The 23,954-nt window shown below is 33.9% G+C and overlaps 2 protein-coding genes across 4 annotated transcripts in view; one reads left to right on the forward strand and one right to left on the reverse strand.

The window, feature by feature from the left end:
- The window catches only part of Mlh1 (DNA mismatch repair ATPase Mlh1), a 211,656-nt gene that overhangs the window by 157,998 nt on the left and 29,704 nt on the right, over positions 1 to 23,954 (reverse strand). The window lies entirely within an intron of this gene.
- LOC149927227 (synaptotagmin-15-like) overlaps positions 10,867 to 23,954 on the forward strand; it is a 37,179-nt gene continuing 24,091 nt past the window's right edge. For both annotated transcript variants that reach the window (XR_016474023.1, XM_090159149.1), the window contains exon 1: positions 10,867 to 11,065. Coding sequence is in view for 1 of the 2 variants with exons in the window: in XM_090159149.1 (XP_090015275.1) it covers positions 11,005 to 11,065 (61 nt within the window). In the remaining variant the exon portion in view is untranslated. The remainder of the gene's footprint in view (positions 11,066 to 23,954) is intronic.

The following is a 23,954-nucleotide window of genomic DNA, read 5'->3' on the forward strand; positions in this document are numbered from 1 at the left end:
TATAGTGACCTACGTGAATAGAATATTTTTCAAAATATAGTAATATTATCGATCAAATAGAAACGCATTAGTGAGGTATCGTTATTTCACTGCATACAATAGATTGTTTTAAAAAAATTAAGAGAAAAATAAGTGGGGTTTCGTATTTATATCTACGTATTTAATATCTGTTCAAATCTTCAACAATTCAAATTCCAAGGGCCAAAGCACTCCAGCAGACGCCTTTAGGAGGAATGTAGGAACATGGAGAGAATTTCACTACTAGGCGAGCGATAATCGCGGATATCGTTAGCGGCACAATTTCCTCATAGCACGGTAATTAAAAAAAATTATTCGAGTAAACAAATTTTCTAAATATTAAATGTGCAAGGTATAAGCAAGAATGTATTTATTTATACTCAGGGAGAATGAATATGTCGAGATTACTTTTAGCGTTTCTCCAATTCCTCCGCTTTCATAAAATCAAATAATACTGCAATCTCATTGGTTCTTAAAAATTACGTTTTTCGACGCGATTAACGCTGCTGCGAGGACGCAAAAATTATACCGCCTCCTTCCCCCCCCCCCCCCCCCCTAGCGTGACGGGGTTAGGGCCTCAACGTGTCCGTCGATAGTCTCGACATATCTATTCTCCCTGAGTATAAATAAATACATTCTTGGTATAAGTATTGCTTTTGAAAAATTTTAAAACCACACGACACGCAATCACGCGAGAGCTAAAAGAACATTTGGCCGACTCAAAACACTATCAATCAAACGGTGTAAAAATTTCTTCCCGTTTAAACAATAATTATAAAAGAGGTTGCTCAAAATGAGCAGTCTGAAAAACGGTAGATAATGCGTTCATATTTCAAAGGTGTTCGCGTGAGATTGGTCTGGCGCCCGGGCATTACAATTCCATAAACATTTTCACGCTATCCGTAAAACCAATTTATCCCAGTTAGGAAAATGTATTTCGCCTCGAGCTTATTATATTACTACGGTAATAAATTTTAGGGGTATATTAAGACCATAGGATTATTATTAGGATAGTCGTAAATACGGTCATTTTGATATCCAATATGACCATAATTACTATCCATATTCCTTATATAAATTTTCATTATGCTATAATCGGCAGTAAAAGGACTAACAATATTAATTAGAAAACTTGTACTTTTTAGGCCTAGCGACGTGCCGTACTGCCGTTCCATTTATTGGCTAAAAAGAAGTTGAGGGAGGGAGGGAGGGTACTAGAAGCAACAGTATCGTTGCCTTAGTAACTGCCGCTTCCCCTCCCTTGACAACCTAAGCCAAAGAAAATGGCCGCTCCAACTTTATGGAATACATTTTCTTTCAGCCAAGTTACTTCCCCCCTTCTTTTTGGAAGCTCCAAGAAAGTAGTGGATAGATTCGCTGGAAATCCAATCGTCCAGGCTAAAGTCAATATTTTAAGCTTGTTATAAAAGGAAGGCGGAGAGTTGTGTTTGTTTATTTATAGGGCCGAGATAGAGCCCTCCCGATTTACGACCTACACAAATCGATCCTTTTCAGGTGGCGCCCTATTCCGTTAAGCCTAGTTTCGATCGACGACTTTGTTTCTACTTTATACGAATCCCGGTATGAATTGAAAGTGGTTGCGGGGCGACATCTATCGGATACTATCAGATTTATTTAATTATAGGTAGATATTTATATAGACATCGTTATATTTATATTTATTAAAGAAAAGTCGATTTTTGTTTAATTCACACCGTGTTACGTTGAAAAAATTAAATGTAAAATTTATTTGGATACTGAGTTTTTGAAGTCGACGATTGATGGCGCTATCAGTACAGGTATCTTTTAAAATGGCTAGCTGCGTCCATGGACCATAGAAATTGAAATTAGACTAGAAGCACTGCCCTTTCCGCCAATCCCAAGGGAAACAGGCAAGCTAGAAGGCTGACATTAGGGTGGAATCGCGATGTACGCGCCATCTGACCAACGCATTAAATATTGTCGCCATGGCTACGACGCGAATTTCGAAGAGGAAAAAAAAACGCGATCCACTGCGCATCACGTCGTGCGCAGCGGCGGTCTTTTCGTGTTTAAATTTTTGCGTCTAAAAGCATATCCGCAAATATGGTCAAAAACTGCGCTTTTTCACATTGTAAAGAGAGGTCTGGGAAAGAAATAAAATTCTCATTTCATAAGTATGTAATATTATAGTAAATATTTTATAATAATCTCGGAATAAGGGATTTTTTTACAATAAGATTTCCTCTGAGAAATGCTGAATTACTAGGAAAATAGGTTTTAGCGGTAAATTGCGAAAATTGGACTCCATCTTCAATTACTTCATATGACTTTGTGTGTAGTAAGCATTTTCTGCCGGATGAAATTTACTTTCAAAATGGAAGGCACCATTTGAAAGCAAATGCTGTACCTACACAAATAAAAATTACCCTATACATTCTGAAATAAAAACTAACTGAAATATGAATAATTTCTTTATTAAAACAAGAATTTGAAAGAGCTCCTAAAAATATCCATTCCAGAACAAAGCATATTTACATCTTCTAGAGTATGCCAATTTATTGATTTTAGTAATTGTTATTTAGTTTCCCTATTTATCAGAGGTTATTTCAGAAAACTTACGGAAAAAGTGAACTACCGGAAACCACTCAATTTGACTTTCAAGACTAATACTGATGATAGTTTAAAAGACACTGAAACCAAGATTTTGGAATCTCATATGTAGGCATATTTTAAACCACACTGAAATAATTAAAATTTAGTTAAACTGTGATGATTTGTGGTATTTCAGATTTACAACGATTGCGCAAAGTTAACGTGTGACTTTAAGGGTGACACGGTAGATATAGTAGATTCTTGAGATTTTTAAGATTTTCCTAAAGCTGTTTAAATAACTTAATATAATGTCAGATAAATAAAAAAAGTTTTTAATACGTTGCCTACGATCTGTTTTATGTTATTCCACGTGACCATATTTACTTATTTAGTTTAAATGGTTTCTATGAGATGGCGCGACTATCGCGATTCCACTCTGATGGCAGCCTTCTAGCTGGTACGTCCCCGGACAATCCAATCGTGCTTCTAGTCTAATTTCTATTTCTATGCCGTGGACCAATAATCTAAGAGGACTCACTGTTCAGCCTTTAAAAAACACGCGTTTATACTGGGAATAGGAAAATCACGGTTCATTTAAGTTCATAGTGGACAACTTGGCGTCGCTAAAGTCGATTTCCGACGTAGTTTCGTAGAGAAGCACTCACGTTCAATTTTGACAAAATGGCGCCGTTGTTGTTGGTTAAATCACGGCCAGCTTTGATCTCTCGCGCTACAGCGGCCAACCCAATCATCGAAATTCCGTGAGCAAGGATTTCCCCCCTATAAACGGTCCTATAGGAGTTCAGTGCCACGCTCGTTTTTATATTGGCTTCAATGCAAAACTATTCTAAAAATAATATTCCGCTAGGGGCGCTCAAACCGTACAGATATCTTTTGCTCATAGGTTAACATAGAAACTTCAACGAATGGGTTGGCCGCTGTAGCGCGAACAGCGCGTGATCGAAGTTGGCCGTGGTTAAATGATTAGGCTTAGTAAGTTTTAAACCTATTATTTTTTAAATTGTTTTTTAAAAGTTTAAATAATGGTAATTAACCATTGTGTTAAGTAGAAATAACCAGTAAACCGCGTATGGCTGAGGTTTTTTTTATCAAATTAACTGGAATCCAGTTCAATTCTAAATATTTCAGCGGCGTTGAATGTGAAACCATAAGCCTATCATAAGGTCCCCATAAGCAAAGGTCTACCACAGGGGCGCATGATAACGGCGTTGTCCTGAAGAGAAGAAAATGAACGTACGACGATAGGGCATTAGCGACATCTTCTTTTTCAAAATTTCTACATCTAAAATATTATCTTACTTGGTAGACCAGCCACGCTCGGGTTGATCACGGCCAACTTTGATCTCTCACGCTACAGCGGCCATCTCATTCGTTGACGTTTCTGTGTTAACCTATGAGCAAAAGATGTGTATGACGTGAACGCCCCTAGCGGATTATTATTTTTAGAATAGTTTTTACATTGAAGTCAATATAAAAACCGAGCGTGGCGCTGAACTCCTACACGTTATAATACAGTTTATGGGGGGAAAATCCTTGCTCGCGGAATTTCGACGAATGTGTTGGCCGTAGTAGCGCGAACAGCGCGTGATCAAAGTTGGCCGTGGGTTGATAAATGCCACACAAAACGCGTCTAAATCTCAAATTTGAAAAATAAATACCTTCAGAAACAAGCTCTCTTATTTCTAAAAGCCAGTTTTAGGTTCTGACGAATCAATTTGCAAAGAAAAGTGTTAATTTAAAGTTTTAAAGCGATAAAATTGTGAATAAGCCTTGGCTACGGTGCTAAGGGCTCGCGATGTAGATTTCTCCCGCGTGGTTCTAAGTTTAAAAACGTTCGCGCACGACTTGCGCGCATTCGTAAAATAATGTTTTTATAATGTTTTTATAAGGTTTTTTAAAATGTTTTTATAATGTTTTTTAAAATGTTTTTATAATGTTTTATAAAATGTTTTTATAATGTTTTATAAAATGTTTTTATAATATTTTGAGAAATAAACGAAGTACTATGAAGTATCCGTCGTTGCTAATTTATATTTTTTACTGTGTATTTTAATTTGCATCCAAGAAGTTTCTATATATCTGAATCTGGTGAGACGTCGAATTATATCAGATCAGTTCTGATGCAAATTGAGGTGAATATGTAAGATAAACTTGATCTAACTAGCTGATTACTTTCAGGTATCTGAAAATTACGACCAGAAGAAATTGACCAGTTGGCCGTTCAAGAAACGTTTGTTTGGCTATTCGTTCTCGATAGAACAAAATCGAATACACAATGTAATGGAATTCTTTTCCGAGAATCGCCAAGTGTTGAGATCAAACGCGAGGGCGACAGAGTCACGTTGGCTCTCACGCCGTGCTTCTCTCATTAAGAAATTATTAATCTCCCAAGAGTCGCGTTGGAGGATAAGAGAATCGTTTCAAGGTCACTTAAAGGACAGCGGGTTCGATGACTTTACCTGGAAAAAAGACCATGTCCGAACATTTGGACAGAGAAGAGATTTATAGAATCGAAGGAATTAAGTTACCTTGTAAAAAACGACGTCCCATCATTTGGAGAGAGATTTAGGGCCCGTTGCAAAAGTCCTAGCCAAATTTTTAGCCCATCGGCTAGAAATCGCAAATTGGCTAGGTCGATTGGCGAGCTAGAAAAAAATGGGTTGCAAAAGTCTCCGAAGTGCGATCTAGCAAAATTAGATCTAGCCAAAATAATTCTAGCCGAAATTACGCCCCGTCCACTTTATAACCAATAGGATAGTCCTATTTTCGCGGTAAATCGCGGGTTTTTTAGGCAGACGACAGAGAAACGATTTTCGTGAACTCGGTGAAAATTATCTTTTGTGAAGTTTGCTTTCAAGAATTTTTGATAATTTTGTGTAGTTTCGTGGTTGAAACGTAAAAGATTATGGCACCGCGGGAAGGATATTAACCAAATTATAATGCAGAATGCAACGGTGGTCGACTTCTCAACACTTCAGGCTCCAGATCAAGTCGTAGTTCATTCCATAACTTATTTTTGATTGTAGACCATTGGACCGAAATCCCATTCGTCCGAATGTACCATTTAACCGAATCCCAATCGACCGAAAACCGCTTTTTGCGCGGTTTTCATTCAATATAACGTTAGTGATACATTTTTATATATCGTAGGTTACGTGACGATAGTATATCTAATTTGGACTAAACTATGTCTTAAATATTTATTATTTCGTACCGACGTGTATTTTTAGACCTTTTTCCCTTGAAATTTTATATTTTCCGGGTTTCATTTTGGAAAATAACCTTGATAAGACCCGACGTGAAATAGTTGCCTACCATATCTAACCTAACCCAACCGAACCTAACCTAACCTAACCTAACCCAACACAACCCAACCTGAACTAACCTAACCTAACCTAACCCAACCCAACCCAACCTAACCTAACCTAACCCAACCCAACCCAACCCAACCTGAACTAACCTAACCTAAAATAACCCAATCCAACCCAACCTAACCTAACCTAACCCAACCTGAACTAACCTACCCGAAGTGAAAACGAACCAGATTTAAATTTCCCATTCAACTGAATCCCGCCATGTTGGGCTATAAACGAAAATACTTTTCGGTTCAATGGGATTCGGTCAAACGGGATTCGGTCCAATAGAATACAACCCTTCTTTTTGGTAGTCGGTAATACCCCAAAAACTCTTTTTCATCCAATTCCAATGGATTTTGGCGTATATGTTGCACTCTTCTACGTCTTAAAACAGGTACTCTAGCTTCGTTTTCGCGATTAAAAAACCCGCCTAAATAAAATATTGATAAATATTTCGCCATTTTCCCCGTTCTAACCGATTGGCGAGTGGGTTAGACCAGTCGCCAATCGGCTAGAAATATTTATCGCTAGCCGAGTTGAAAATTATACTTTTGCAACGCGTTTCTCAGCTAGAATCGCCAATCGGCTAACCACGCCTTTTTTGGCTAGAATTATGACGTAACATTATAGCCAAGCAGACTTTTGCAACGGGCCCTAAGATAACACCAATAATAGCATCCGAGGTTTATTTTAGGATCTGCTCCTGTACTTTTACTTCTCCCTGTACACCGATGTAAGGCGTGTGGAACACTTCTACAGGCGCGCAGTAAGCCAAATTTTCGTAATTTGATGGAATTTTGTGGGGTGGCGGAGTGGTTAGAATTTTCGACTCGCAGCAAGAGGAGCCGGGTTCGATCCCAGCTTGCGGCACTGTGTGAAAACTCAGAATACCTCCTTCCGAATTTAGTTTGCAAGTTCTCTTCCCACTGGTTTAAGGGGTTTTCCCTCGAGTTCTTCGGTTTCCCCTTCCATAAGTATCTTTTTACATTAATAATAGAAACGAGAATAGGATTTTAATTATTTAAGAAATGCTTTCAAAACCAATTTCTTTTTACAGAATAGGTAATTTAAAGGGATTTTGGCTCAACACGGCCAACGTGGTCCCAAAATACGTGAATAAAATAATTTATGTCGACCGATTAATATTAATTAAAGGAGTTTATTGTACAGGAAATACCAAGTGTATATATTAATTGGACACTTTGTCTTGGGAAATAATAAAGTAAAATTAAAAACAAGTAAGATAAAGAATCAAATTTGATAGTACAGAATTTGAATTTTAGATAAACAAACAAATTTGATAGTACAGAATTTAAAGTTTAGATAAACAATAAAATTTGATAGTACAGAATTTAAATTTTAGATAAACAATCAAATTTGGTAGTACAGAATTTAAATTTTAGATAAACAATCAAATTTGATAGTAAATAATTTAAATTTTAGAAAACAATCAAATTTTATAGTAAATAATTAAAATTTTAGATAAACAATCAAATTTGATAGTAAATAATTAAAATTTTAGATAAACAATCAAATTTGATAGTAAATAATTAAAATTTTAGATAAACAATCAAATTTAAGGAATACAAATTAAATGAACACGCGAGAAACGTAGATTATTTTAATTTGACTTTCAAAAAGCACCGTGTTTACGAGTTCTTATAATGGTCTTATATTTTTTAAACTAGTGATTAAAACCAAATGAAATTGAATTGCAAAATCTGTAATCAGTGACGTAATCACTTTAGCACAGTCAAAGCTAAGGCTTGTAAGGAAGTAATCGGCCACTCATCTTAATTTTAAATGAATAGTTCTCAACGACACTGACCACAATCCACTCCGGGTCAAAAGTAAACAAACAAAGATTGCTTCCAAGAGATCAAGGATCTTCCATTGTCAACCTTTTCAAAGTCCGCTGTTAACCAGGAGTCCCTATCGCAAAAGGCAATCATAAAGGGAAGGAGCCCACACAAGTTCTAGTGTATATGGCAGATCGTAGGTATGTTACAGCACCCCGCAGATGAGAAAATTAGCTCACTCGACTAACCCCGAAAATATCCCCTATAACCACTACAGGGTAAATTTCGTGGAAAGACTGGAGTAGCTGCGTAAGTAACATAATTCCAATAAGTATGACAATTAGGAAAAAATTATCATCGAACCGATTTTCACAATTATTGCGCAACAAAGGAACTTCTTTAAATAATGGGCAGGGTGATTAAAAATTGTTCCCAATGGGCAGGGTGCTTTAAAAGTGTTTCTAATGAACAAGGTGTTAGCGTTGTTATTGATCTTTCATTGGGGTAGAGTTACAATAACGATAATCAGCTAAGCTCTTAACCCAAGGCTAGTGACTTTTTGTCTTTAAACCAGGTGGCCGGGTTACAATACGTAGCATGGTGGTGGCAAGCCCTTCAAGCCACGCGAGCCTACAGCTCCCAACACTAACTATTACCGTTAACCTTTACAAGCGGGGAGAGAACTTGCAAACTCAACGCGGAAGATTTTGATCCGAGTTTTCACCCAGTGCCACAAACTGGGATTGAACCCGGCTCCTCTTGCTGCGAGGAGAAAGTGCCACTCCGCCACCCCACCGTCAATTAAACCGTTAATGATTTGTGAGTTAATTATGATCAAGTACCGGTTGTTAATAATAATAATAATAATCAGCTAGGCTAATACCCAAGGCACCACCTTAGGCCTAAGTCATCAAGTGACTTTTGAAGCCGTTAATTCAGGTAATGTTCCTAATATATATTATTAAGCAGTAAAAAATTAGTCACCTGAAAGAAAAATCCACGTAACTTTATACACTAATCTTTAAAAGATACGTGAATTTGGCTTTCAGGCGACGCCTAGTGTCTAAATATGCCCAAGGATAAAAATACTACTTCCAAGGACATTAGTTATACCTGGCGGTCAACGCTGAAACTTAATTTCACAGCCGTATTTTCGTCTGCTATGCAAACGCTTAACTGAAAAGGCCAATTTCCAATAAGTTAAGATCTATCCATGACGTAATTTTATCTAATACGTAATATATTTTGTAAAAACAAATAATTCTTAGATGAAAATAATAAAAAATTTAATAGATTTTAGCAATAGTAACAAATTAGAAAAAAATCATAAGCAAACTGATTTTCAGAGTTTAAGTCTAAAAATAGATGTCGATAAGAAAATTAGCATTAAAACAATATAAAGTGTCATACTTATTTTATGTAAGATATTAAGTTACTTATGGTAGGTGTAAATTGCGGAAAGGGCGCCACTAGAGCATTGCGGGTCAAGTGATACGAAAACATACGGGTGACCAATCAGGGATTGTCCTGATAACGTCATATTATATTTTATCTCTTTGACTACAGTTAGAAGAGTGAAATGTCATGTCAAAAAAAATGAACCAACATATAAGCTCAGACTGAAAATATTGACAAAATGACTTGTGTGTTGTGAATGATATTTCGTCTAAGAATTAAATACATTTAAATCGTTATGCAGAGGTAACTTGTAAGAGATGAGGCTGTACAGAATAAAGCTTGCAAACTATATGCTAGTTTTGTGAAAATTAAAACATTTAATACCGGAAAATATAGTTTAAAATTAAGTATTTTACCGCCGTGAACTATATAAGGCAAGGTTGTTATAATAGCATAGTTTGAAGGTTCTTAATGTGTTTGGGTAATCACTTAAATACGGGAATTCATGATTTTAAATAACGTTTAAGTAAAACATAGTTTGTGAAATGACCTTCAATTAAAAATTATTACTAACTTCATTTTAAAAAATACGACAACTATAGCTCAAAATCGTACCTTATTTAACGAAAAATTATGAAATTAAAATAGTTTTCTTATTTTATCATTCTCCATTTACACTACAATAAGTACATTTTCCTAATTTTATCATTCGCCATTTACACTACAATAAGTAAATTTTCATAATTTTATGATTCGCCATTTACACTACAATAAGTAAATTTTCATAATTTTATGATTCGCCATTTACACTACAATAAGTAAATTTTCATTATCCATTTAATAATAATCAGCTCAGCTAATACCCAGGGCACCACCCTAGGCCTAAGTCATCGAGCGACTTTTAAAGCCTTTAATTCAGGTGGCCGGGTTACAATGCGTAGGAGGGTGGTGGCAAGCCCTGCAAGCCAACAGCTCCCTACACTAACTATTACCGTTAACCTCGACAAGTTTTTATGGAAGGGGAAACCGAAGATCTCAGGGGAAAACCCCTTAAACCAGTGGGGAGAGAACTTGCAAACTCAACGCAGAAGGAGCTATTCCGAGTTTTCACCCAGTGCCACAAGTTGGGATCGAACCCGGCTTCTCTTGCTGCGAGGCGAAAGTGCTAACCACTCCGCCACCCCACTACAATAAGTAAATTTTCCTAATTTTCACATTCGCCATTTACACTACAATAAGTAAATTTTCCTAATTTTCACATTCGCCATTTACACTACAATAAGTAAATTTTCCTAATTTTGACATTCGCCATTTACACTACAATAAGTAAATATTCCTAATTTTCACATTCACCATTTACACTACAATAAGTAAATTTTCCTAATTTTCACATTCGCCATTTACACTACAATAAGTAAATTTTCCTAATTTGTACAATAATTTGGATGCATTTGCTAAAAGTAACACGATTTTTATCTTGGATACAATCTTTATCAACATTTCTGAAAAAATCCTAGATAACGTATTTTCGCTCTGAGGTAGCGGCGATAGGGCAGCAGCTGCATTAGCAACACTGTACATTGGTCTCGAAGGAGGCGGGGGCGGAGGTTGGGGGGGGGAAGAAAAGTTTGCGTGGGCAATAAAAGTTTGAGCGCGCGCCCGATCGCAGCGCCTCCATCGTCGTCGCCAAGAATTCATCAAATCAGCTCGCGCAGTCAAGTTAGCAAGCTCTTTTACTCCCGAGAACTTAACCAGCGCGAATGGAAAGACCTGACGCGCTTATAATTTGACCCTCAGAGTGACCACCGGTCAAACGTACCCTTTGCCCCCTTCCAATTATGGGGACAGATCAGGGTGAGTGGCGAGCTGACATGGCGCCCAAAGACGACAGTACGCGAGGTAAGATTTTGATTTTTATATTCAATTAGTAATTTAGTTGGCGATATTTTTGATATATCATGTAGTTTTGGGAAAAAAATTAACGTTAGAATTTGATATTCTTTTTTAATTTTAAGTAAATTTCTTTAGTTTATTTTAAACTAATAAAAACGAAGGTTTGGTTCGGTTAAAACGCGTTAATTTGGACGGTAAAATCGATAGTTTATTTAACTAAACCAAGTCTCAATACCATTTCCTTTTAAATGAAATACAATATAGCAAAGAGTTATTAGTTATTAATTATAAAAGTTTTAAAAATGGAAAAATGGACCGTGGAAACATTTTCGTTCAACCAACCGTATGGGTACTGCGGCTACTACAAAAGTTTTTATAATGGAATAGACTAACGAGTAAGTTATTTTATGTTATAAACGGAACAATTTAGAGACGAATTACTCTTATTTGTTCAGGATGGAACGCGTCGTAGAAACGTGGTCTGGAAATTGGGTTCACGGCAAAAACAACCTTTTATTCGAATGTCAAAGTTACAGGGGAAAAAAACACAATGTGAACTCCCCCCACATTTTTTCAACCTCTACGATTTACCAATATCATCCGTCTGCTTTTAAAAAAACTACGCGTGTTGGTATTAGGACATCCGTTTGACCTCAAACCACTTACATCCAAGGGGATTCTTAACGCCACACTATAGATATTAGTCTCTTTACGTAAGCTGATACATTTTGGTGGCGCCATCAGTTGAACGTTTATGTAAACTTATTGGGTACTTATTTAAAATATTAAATATTAAGCGAATTATTACGAATAAGTATTAAATTAATAAGAATCTTCAAAGCTCTAGTACCTAGTACGTAATAATTTGTAAAATATTTAGTATTTTTAGGAATGTTAATTTATAAAGAAACTTCAATTTACGACAGCTGATACATTTTTGGTGGCGCCATCAGTTGAACGTTTATGTAAACTTATTGGGTACCTATTCATAATAATTCGCTTAATATTTAATATTTTAAATAAGCATTAATTTAATAAGAATCTTCAAAGCTCTAGTAATATTAATTTATAAAGAAACCTATTAGGTGTTTCTATAAAATAAAACAATAAAAAATAGAAGTATAAAATGTTTTTATCGGCGTCACGAGCGCCAGTTATTTAAGTGCTTTACTTTCACGCGCGTTTTGCACGCGGGTTTCAGATTGCGAAGGGTCTCGCGACTGCCGCGCGTGCTCTCTACCTCCAAGAGCTACAGCTAAGTGACGTAGACAAAACATTGTCACATGACCTCCCGTATTTTATAGAAACACCTATTTACGACAGCTGATACATTTTGGTGGCGCCATAATTTTTACGTAAATGTAAACTTATTTGGTACGTTATAAATATAATTATTCGTAATAATTCGCCAAATATTTAATATTTTAAATAAGTGTTAATTTAATAAGAATCTTTAAAGCTGTTGAACTTTATAATTTGTTAAATATTTAATATTTAAGTAATATAAAGAACCTTCAAATATTTCATATTTTAAGTAAATGTTAATTTATAAAGAACCTTCAAATATTTAATATTTTAAGTAAATATGCATTTGTAAATAAGCATTGGTACATAATAATTTGTAAAATATCACTAAATTTAAAAAAAAATATCTTGAAGAAGAATTAGCCTCTTCAGTGTACGTAGCGGCGTGTAGCGGCCAACGTGTGAAGCTCATAAACTAGCAGACGAAAAATCAAGAAGCTTAGTATAGTAACTTTGGATATAAGTAGTCTAAGGTGTGACCCTAACTGTCATAGAGGTTAAAATGCCTACGTTCACAACGAGAACGTCTTGGGTTATCTGTAAAAGCGAAATTGCAACCGGGGTCTCAATTAGCCCTTAGAGAGCCGCGAGAAAGGATAAAAATGGAGATGATGACGATACATTGAAAGCGTACAAGGTTTTTCCTGGAGCGAAACGCTGTGATGGATTATGATCCCGTAAAATAAATGGCTTAAGCAAACGCAGAAAAGAGATAAGCCGCAACATACGTCATTGATTCGAACGGGCTGCTTTTTAGCGTCTACGTCATTGGCTTCAACGCCACCGTTGCAGCCATCATTTTTCCTCTTACGTTGCTATTAAACATAAACCTCCGACAGTTAAACACTAGGTTAAAAGGGTAATACGGGATACGTAAACGGTTGGTTGTCTTGTGTTTACTTTACAAGATGTAAATAAATAAATGGATAAATGCATGAACAAATGAATAAATGGATAAATGCATGAATAAATGAATAAATGGATAAATGCATGAATAAATGAATAAATGGATAAATGCATGAATAAATGCATAAATAAATGAATAAATGGATAAATGCATGAATAAATGAATAAATGGATAAATGCATGAATAAATGGATAAATCAATAATCAATTGAATAAATGAATAAATGCATGAATAAATGAATACACGGATAAATGCATGAATAAATGAATAAACGGATAAATGCATGAATAAATGAATAAACGGATAAATGCATGAATAAATGAATAAATGGATAAATGCATGAATAAATGAATAAATGGATAAATGCATGAATAAATGGATAAATCAATAATCAATTAAATAAATGGATAAATGCATGAATAAATGGATAAATCAATAACCAATTGAATAAATAAATGAACGAATGAATAAATGAATGAATAAATGAATGAATGAATGCATGAATGATGGAATGAATGAATGAATGAATGATAGAATGAATGAATAAATGAATGAATGAATGAATGAATGATAGAATGAAAGAATAAATGAATAAATGAATGAATGAATAAATGAATGAATAAATGATAGAATGAATGAATAAATGATAGAATGAATGAATAAATGAATAAATGAATGAATAAATGAATACATAATTTATTCTCCAATAAATGCCGACCCCTTGATCAGGAAAGCTTAAAATTAAAAAATATAAAAAAATAATAATAAATAAATTAGATTGAAATAATTAAAACCACTATTGAACAATAAAAACGATATTTAATTAAAAGACCGATGTCGAAACGGCCGTAGAGGTCTTTTAATTAAATATCGTTTTGATTGTTCTATAGTGGTTTTAATTATTTCAATCTATTCATATGTACAGGACTATTCATTTCTCATCTGAACTTTTTTTAATAAGAGTCAAATTATAAAATATGTTTACTTTATCAAAACGTTAAAATTATTATTACAAAAATAAGAAATAGATAAATAAGAAATAAACAAATAAAATAAATAGCGGTGTTACCAGTTTTGACTGTGCAGGTTCTGATTACTGTAATTTTTACACTCAAAATCTTCATTTATTTTCCTCAAATTCTCCTCTAGTGCTAAAAATAAATTTTATTTTCAGTTGTTTTTGTCATGTAACTAAAGGCTAGTTTTGAGCTAATACACCAATTTAAGCTTTGCTACCTCATATATAATTAGTATGTTTAATATTAAAAAAATTCTAAACTATTTAAGCACTAACTAACGGAAATCTGTGATTATCAGAATCAGGGACGTGTTTTTGCCGGGACATGTGGGAAAAACTGGTAAAAAGCTGAAAAAATAGAAAAAACCGGAAAACACTCTTTTCATGCTAAATTAATCATTGATATATCTATTAAGTGACTAATTTGGTCAATGCAAATAGGAGAGAGGAAAAAAGGCCAGAAGAAGAGTCAATAGAATAGAAGAATATACTGCTTTTATTCTTTAATTTTATTGAATTTTGCCACTAGAGGTGGAAAAAACCATGGAAGTACGATTTTCCACACGGTTTTTAACAAGAAACCATAGGTGGAAAAAACCGCGGAAAAATCTAGTTTTTTCCACCCGGTTTTTTTTTAGAAAAAACCGCGGGTTTTTTCAACCTTGGCCAAATTGTGCCAACCCTGATCAGAAGTATATAAAATATTTTTTAAGAGATAAGTAAGCGTCTAGGCTATAAATGTTTCTGCCACCAGGTTTAACATAAGCGACTAGGTGACTGATGCTAGTTACGTTAAAAAAGACATATCGTAGCGAGTTTTAACATGTAATTTGCTATTTAGTGTCTATTTCCTTAAAGATTTAAAAAACAATCGTCAGAGACAAGGTCATTTGGAAAATAAGAGTTTTTTGGGCTTAACCGCGACGATTCAACGTAAAACGAACCGTCATTCACGGGGTCTGCTAATTTATCTTTATCTCGAAGATTAAGAGTGTGTTCGCGTGGGTGTAGATTAGGGGGGGGGGTTAATTTAATCCTAGAAATCCACCTTAACCTCAATATAACCCGGATTAAGGCAGCTACGAAGATAAACCTTTCGAAACTTCTACGCTATGTCGACGAGCGATAAATTTTCGGGAAAATATTTTAAGGTCAGGTTGAACTTGGGGAGAGAATGATATACGGGTATTATTCTCGTCGTACCTGTACCGTATATTACGGGTGGAATGTAGGCGTATTTTAAGTATTATTACTCAAGCATACAGCGGTATACAAAGAATGAAATGCTAGTTGAACGACGGTCGCGAGCGTTACATTTTTTAATGCTAGCACAGCTGCGCATCTCACCTTCATTAGGGAGCTTAAGCGAGTCTACTTTTAACGCGAACTTCGGAATGCTTTAGAGGAACTGCCTAGATAGATTGACGAAATGTCGGCGAAGTACCGTGGAAGAGTTAATATTCTTGTTCGAGATTTCGGCATCTTAACCTTACCCCATTGTGCTACCCTTGCCTGATTGCTAAGATTAATTACGTAAAATATGTTAGAACGGAGTCACGAGCGGTCAATATCGCTAGAATAGGGTGCTAATCGGCGAATTACACCCCCCCGGGTTGGGGTATACAGGTTTTAAACACTATTGTTTACTTTTGGTATTATGAAAATTGAAAATTTTTTGTAGGTATTTTGAAAACACGCATCTGGTGACGGTTTGAAAAATTAAAAAAAAATATTTCGGTATTGTGAAAAAAGCACCGGTTTAGGGTTTAAAAATTTCAAGAAAAAACCCGCCATAGGGTTAAGGTCTAAAATTAAAAGTAAATGTTGTTCAAATAGTCGGTTTTTTGAAAAACACCCTAGGGTTAAGGTATAAAATTAAAAATAAATGTTGTTCAAATAGTCGGTAATTTGAAAAACACCATAGGGTTAAGGTATAAAATTAAAAATAAATGTTGTTGAAATAGTCGGTAATTTGAAAAATACCATAGGGTTAAGGCATTAAATTAAAAATAAATGTTGTTCAAATAGTCGGTAATTTGAAAAACACCATAGGGTTAAGGTATAAAATTAAAAATAAATGTTGTTCAAATAGTCGGTAATTTGAAAAACACCATAGGGTTAAGGTATTAAATTAAAAATAAATGTTGTTCAAATAGTCGGTAATTTGAAAAACACCATAGGGTTAAGGTATAAAATTAAAAATAAATGTTGTTCAAATAGTCGGTAATTTGAAAAACACCATAGGGTTAAGGTATAAAATTAAAAATAAATGTTGTTCAAATAGTCGGTAATTTGAAAAACACCATAGGGTTAAGGTATTAAATTAAAAATAAATGTTGTTCAAATAGTCGGTAATTTGAAAAACACCATAGGGTTAAGGTATAAAATTAAAAATAAATTTTGTTCAAATAGTCGGTAATTTGAAAAACACCATAGGGTTAAGGTATAAAATTAAAAATAAATGTTATTCAAATAGTCGGTAATTTGAAAAACACCATAGGGTTAAGGTATTAAATTAAAAATAAATGTTGTTCAAATAGTCAGTAATTTGAAAAACACCATAGGGTTAAGGTATACAATTAAAAATAAATGTTGTTCAAATAGTCGGTAATTTGAAAAACACCATAGGGTTAAGGTATAAAATTAAAAATAAATGTTGTTCAAATAGTCGGTAATTTGAAAAACACCATAGGGTTAAGGTATAAAATTAAAAATAAATGTTGTTCAAATAGTCGGTAATTTGAAAAACACCATAGGGTTAAGGTATAAAATTAAAAATAAATGTTGTTCAAATAGTCGGTAATTTGAAAAACACCATAGGGTTAAGGTATTAAATTAAAAATAAATTTTGTTCAAATAGTCGGTAATTTGAAAAACACCATAGGGTTAAGGTATAAAATTAAAAATAAATGTTGTTCAAATAGTCGGTAATTTGAAAAACACCATAGGGTTAAGGTATTAAATTAAAAATAAATTTTGTTCAAATAGTCGGTAATTTGAAAAACACCATAGGGTTAAGGTATAAAATTAAAAATAAATGTTGTTCAAATAGTCGGTAATTTGAAAAACACCATAGGGTTAAGGTATAAAATTAAAAATAAATTTTGTTCAAATAGTCGGTAATTTGAAAAACACCATAGGGTTAAGGTATAAAATTAAAAATAAATGTTGTTCAAATAGTCGGTAATTTGAAAAACACCATAGGGTTAAGGTATTAAATTAAAAATAAATTTTGTTCAAATAGTCGGTAATTTGAAAAACACCATAGGGTTAAGGTATAAAATTAAAAATAAATGTTGTTCAAATAGTCGGTAATTTGAAAAACACCATAGGGTTAAGGTATAAAATTAAAAATAAATGTTGTTCAAATAGTCGGTAATTTGAAAAACACCATAGGGTTAAGGTATAAAATTAAAAATAAATGTTGTTCAAATAGTCGGTAATTTGAAAAACACCATAGGGTTAAGGTATAAAATTAAAAATAAATGTTGTTCAAATAGTCGGTAATTTGAAAAACACCATAGGGTTAAGGTATTAAATTAAAAATAAATTTTGTTCAAATAGTCGGTAATTTGAAAAACACCATAGGGTTAAGGTATAAAATTAAAAATAAATGTTGTTCAAATAGTCGGTAATTTGAAAAACACCATAGGGTTAAGGTATAAAATTAAAAATAAATTTTGTTCAAATAGTCGGTAATTTGAAAAACACCATAGGGTTAAGGTATAAAATTAAAAATAAATGTTGTTCAAATAGTCGGTAATTTGAAAAACACCATAGGGTTAAGGTATTAAATTAAAAATAAATTTTGTTCAAATAGTCGGTAATTTGAAAAACACCATAGGGTTAAGGTATAAAATTAAAAATAAATGTTGTTCAAATAGTCGGTAATTTGAAAAACACCATAGGGTTAAGGTATTAAATTAAAAATAAATGTTGTTCAAATAGTCAGTAATTTGAAAAACACCATAGGGTTAAGGTATACAATTAAAAATAAATGTTGTTCAAATAGTCGGTAATTTGAAAAACACCATAGGGTTAAGGTATAAAATGAAAAATAAATGTTGTTCAAATAGTCGGTAATTTGAAAAACACCATAGGGTTAAGGTATAAATTTTTTTAAAAATGTGGTTCAAACAGTCGGTTTTTTGTAAAGCACCATAGGGTTAAGGCATAAAATAAAATAAAATATTGTTCAAATAGTCGGTGTTGAAAAAATCCAAACTTTTTGGTTTTTAAAAATGTGAATTTCTTTTGGTATTTGGAAAAATTACGCCCCGTGTTATAGACAATATAGTTTTTCTGTCAACTTAGTCAGTGCCTCCAAACTTTTGGTATCATGAACCCCCCGACCGCCGATTAGTTTTAAAAATGTAAAAAATATTTGGTCGTGGTATTTATTAGAGAAAACTGTATACTGGTACACGTGATATGTATGTCTGTATAACACAAGTTGGGGTAGGCACATTTGTTCGAATTTCAATCGTCCGAACGGTGGAACAAATGTTCGAATTTCATTCGTCCGAACCGCCGAAATAACAAATGTTTCAATTGTTCGAATTGGACAACTTATTTGTTTCATTCGTCCGAATCGGTAGCATCACTTGTCCGTATTCTGTCGCTTAATTATTATTTCTTATTGATGTTTTTTTTTGGTTACATTCAAAATAAAATGAATGTAAAATATTTGAATAATAAACGGAAATAAGCATTATAATGTCTAATCATTTTATCCTATTATGTCCATATTTCCTTTGGCTGATATAGTAAGTGGGAATTGCGTTGAATGTTGTAGATATTTTAGGTTAGGTTAGGTTCACGTTAATGTTATTATTTTCTTATATTAACAATATTTAAAACAAACAACCAATTCCTAATGTTCGAAAAAACGGACAAACGATTATTCGAACAAATGAAATTCGCCAGTAAAGTTAACATAAATTGAACGACTAAATCACTAACAAAAGTTGTGATAAATTTTTCGGGCAAATGAAATACGTTTTCGGACACACGATCCTGTTTTCCGGCATTCGGACAAATGATCATTCGGACATTTGTACCACCGTTCGGACGAATGAAATTCGAACAAATGTACCCAAATCCACAAGGTAGACTTATTCCAAATGGTAACTTTTGCGTAATAACACCAATATTAGGTTTGGCGTGATCCGACAGGTGGAACGATACAGATAACGACTCGTAAAATGATTTATAAAAAGCATTCCAAAGATAAGCGAAGTAGCGGTACGAAATCCTGGTGGTCCGTAAAGCGAACAAGACCACAAATTACATTTTACAGATACAGTACGATGTCGCAAATATTCATACTTTTAACAGCTTCGTTCAGAGTACTTTGAATAGGTTGGTTTTTTAACTTTAACGATTTGACAATGGTTATCTTGAGATATTCAAGTCTTATGTAAGGCAATAAGTTGTGTTCAGATTGGTCATCGATGTAAGTTATTACAGCCATCGATAGGCGTTAGCATCCAGGTGGTTGTAGCTCGTAAAACATTTATACACCTGTTTACTGATTTTTGAAAAACGTTCTGTGACTTCCAGTTGATTTATTGCAATTATTCGGTGATTACCATTTAATTTATAACGATATTTTCAGTACTTTCCAGTAATGTCTGATGATTTTTAGGTGATTTTCAATAAATTATCACAATTCAGGGTTATCAGTAAATTATTACAACCATTCAGTGATTTACAGTAAACTATCACAACCATTCCGTGTTTTTCAGTAAATTATCACAACCATTCAGTGTTTTTTCAGAAAATTAACACAATTATTTAGTGATTTACAGTAAACTATCACAACCATTCCGTGTTTTTCAGTAAATTATCACAAGCATTCTTGTATTTTCAGTAAATTATCACAACCATTCTCGTGATTTTCAGTAAATTATCACAACCATTCATTGTTTTTCAGTAAATTATCAAAACCATTCACGTGATTTTCAGTAAATTATCACAACCATTCATTGTTTTCCAGTAAATTATCACAACCATTCACGTGATTTTCAGTAAATTATCAAAACCATTCACGTGATTTTCAGTAAATTATCACAACCATTCACGTGATTTCCAGTAAATTATCACCACCATTCACGTGATTTCCAGTAAATTATCACAACCATTCACGTGATTTTCAGTAAATTATCACAACCATTCACGTGATTTTCAGTAAATTATCACAACCATTCACGTGATTTTCAGTAAATTATCACAACCATTCACGTGATTTTCAGTAAATTATCACAACCATTCACGTGATTTCCAGTAAATTATCACCACCATTCACGTGATTTCCAGTAAATTATCACAACCATTCACGTGATTTTCAGTAAATTATCACAACCATTCACGTGATTTTCAGTAAATTATCACAACCATTCACGTGATTTTCAGTAAATTATCACAACCATTCACGTGATTTTCAGTAAATTATTACAACCATTCACGTGATTTTCAGTAAATTATCACAACCATTCACATCATTTTCATTAAATTATCACAATTATTCAGTGATTTTCAGTAATTTCTTACGATATTTCGGTGCCTTTCGCAAGCTAATTTCAGTGATTAAAGATGGTTAGTGACGACCCCTCAATTTGAATTTGTATATAGAGTCATTTGCCTGAAAATACTTGATACATAACTTGACCAAATGTATAGATTTTCATCCTACTGAAAAATAACGTCTTTTTTATATCTTCTTAAATTTGAGATAATAGGTTAAGCCCGCGCTAAAAAACGCGTAGCGGAACACGTGTAGGAGTAGCTTTACCGTGCACAGACTGATTACCCTCCACGTTTTTCCTACGCGTCTTCTAGGGCCGGCTTAGTCTTTTTCGTAATACGATGTTTATTCGGTCAATTTCCTTTTGGATCATTAAAATGAAAGGAGCCTTTTGGGACACGCTGCTCAAGTTACAATTTGTGTTGAAATCGAAGGTACTTCAAAACCTTCAATTTTTAGAGAAAATATAATGTAGGTTAAAGTTCACTTAATACAGCCAGGAAACTATAGAGGTATACACTTGGAATGTTAAAGGTTAGATTGGGACGGTGATACGAAAGCGCGCCGAGAAAAAGGCGGGGCTTAACTACGTCAAGTGTAAGACGTAACACAACATTTCCAATTCATTGGCTGGAGGTTTGACGTGAAAGAATGCGTCGTCATAGTTACAAATAGGCGATCTTCCCGCGCAAAAAAGCCTTATAAAACAATGGATTTAAAAACCTCAATTTGTTATTGTACTTAATATTTCCAAAAGTAAATAGGGGGAGAAAGTCTGGTACTTGGGTCCAACCGCACGACGTCTTATTTGAGGGGTAAAATTTTTGGGCTTCGGAAATGACTTCCCCCTCGCCTCTTTACAGGGACACAAAGGTATCGGTTGTACTCCGCCACGATGAAAAATAGTTCTCTATAAAATACGTGAATATTAAACTTTTGCTTTCGATAATTTGGTTAATTTAGTTCCTAAATAAAGTAGATATATGATAGAAACTATAATGCGACATTTTAAAAATAATAACAAGACTTTTGAAAAGTAATAAACCGTAACTAGAATAACGCTCACTTAAATCGTGGAGAGTGTGGCGCCATCTAAGAGCAGAGATCGGGACTAATTGGTAAATCTACGATGTTAAGGCCTAACAATTTGCAAGTTTAACTGAAATAATAGCTATAGGTACGAGCTTTTTTTGTTTATTTTACAATTGATATAGTAATTATTAATTAAAGTCAACCGATATCGAAAGAAATGATGGTCAGCATTTGACAGAGAGACTATTTGAAATCGCGAGGCGGTGACATGGTTGCCAGGGAATAAAATTCAAAATTTTCATCTTGAGCGCGGACCGGAATACCACAAATGCACTACTTCGCGCGTAATGCGCTATCCTTATTGGTTAGAAATACCACGTGATCACTAGCTCTTCAAAAAGGGTGTCAAGCATGGTGGAAGGTAAAATCTGAAGGCAGTGATAGACTTTCTCCCCCTATTTACTTTTGATATTTTGAAGTATTTGACGGCTTTTAAAATTCATTTTGTGCGTGAAAATACCTCTACATGTTATGGGTAAAAAAGCACGCAAAGAAAGCTGTGTGCCCAAGACATGTATCTGTAGTGTCGCGCGCTAAAACGTCATTTCAAAATCAGTCAATTATAACGCTTTTCGCGAAAGAAGTGTAGTGATACCTAATTTCAGGTATTTGTATGGTTATAAAAGAGATAATCGGGTAAGCTAATAATATAATAACCATGACTATAGGCTTAATGACGAGTTTTCGTCGAATTAGGGTAGCGAGGCGCGAGAGGTTTTCTCGTGAGTTTTCCCGCTTTAAGACACGCCCGTTTCTGCGAGCTTCATCACGACCGAAAAATCTTCCTTAGACATTCCAAGTGTATACCTATATAGTTTCCTGATACAGCATAATATGCCAAATTATTATTATCCACCACCGTTTTCTGATACTTTGGTTATTTGAGATTCAGGGCGGTTTTGACCTCTACATTGGTGATGTCGACCTTCAAAATATATACAACGAAAATATACTAATATCTTTTAATAAAAAACTATTTGCTATAAACAGGGTGATTTAGACCTTGGAAAATCTTCATTTCGACCTTCAAAAAGGTGATGCCGACCTTCAAAAAATATTTTCATAAAGATAATTGCTATAAGCAGGGCGACTTCGACCTTGGAAAATCTTCATTTCGACCTTCAAATTGGTGTCGTCGACTTTCAGCAAATCTTATAAAAAATAACTGATTTAAACAGGGCGATTTCAAACTTGAAAATCGTCATTTCGACCTTCAAATAGGTGATGTCGACCTTCAAGATAATTTATAATAAAAAAACTGCTAATAACAGGGCGATTTTGACCTTGCAATTCGTTATTTCGATCTTCAAAATAAAGTTGTATTCGTATTCAGGGTCATTGAATTTTAAATTGAAAAATCGATTTATTTGATTTAATAGGGATTTTAATTGCCTTTATTTTTTTTATTTATTAATAATTTCAGTGGAACGGTAATATAAGTAAAATTAAAATTAATTTTAACTAAATTTAATTAGTTTTTAAAAACCAAATTAAATTTAGTTTACCCTAATTAACATTGCCTGACAGTTTACTTTTGTAAATTTTATTAAGTAATAATATAATCAGCTAGGCTAATACCCAAGACACCACCTTAGGCCTAAGTCATCAAGCGACTTTTAAAAGCCATTAATTCGCTTTAGTCCCATTCGACCGAAGGCGGTTTTTGAGGTGTCCCATTCGACCGAATTCCGCCGAAACGTGCGGTTTTTATGTGTCCCATTCGACCGAACGCTTTTATGTGTCCCATTCGACCGAACGCTTTTATGTGTCCCATTCGACCGAACGCTGCTATATAAATTGGCTTTTGCTATGTTTTCAATTTAGTTACTGAAGTCGTTTGCAATGGAGCGGATAGCTTATAAAGGAGGGTATTTATACATCAATAATAATCATTTATTCCGTCTTAATCTCAAAATGAAGTAGCACTCTCCCTACTAGATGCAGTAGCTATGAATTTAGCTATGCCATTTAATATCTTTGTACTATGCATTTATTTGAAAATAAAATGGAATGAGCATGAATTATATTTTTATCTTCACCTAGTCAA

This window comes from Leiobunum rupestre, chromosome 9, assembly GCF_980474605.1.
Source record: "Leiobunum rupestre chromosome 9, qqLeiRupe1.1.hap1, whole genome shotgun sequence".
Lineage (NCBI taxonomy): Eukaryota > Metazoa > Arthropoda > Arachnida > Opiliones > Sclerosomatidae > Leiobunum > Leiobunum rupestre.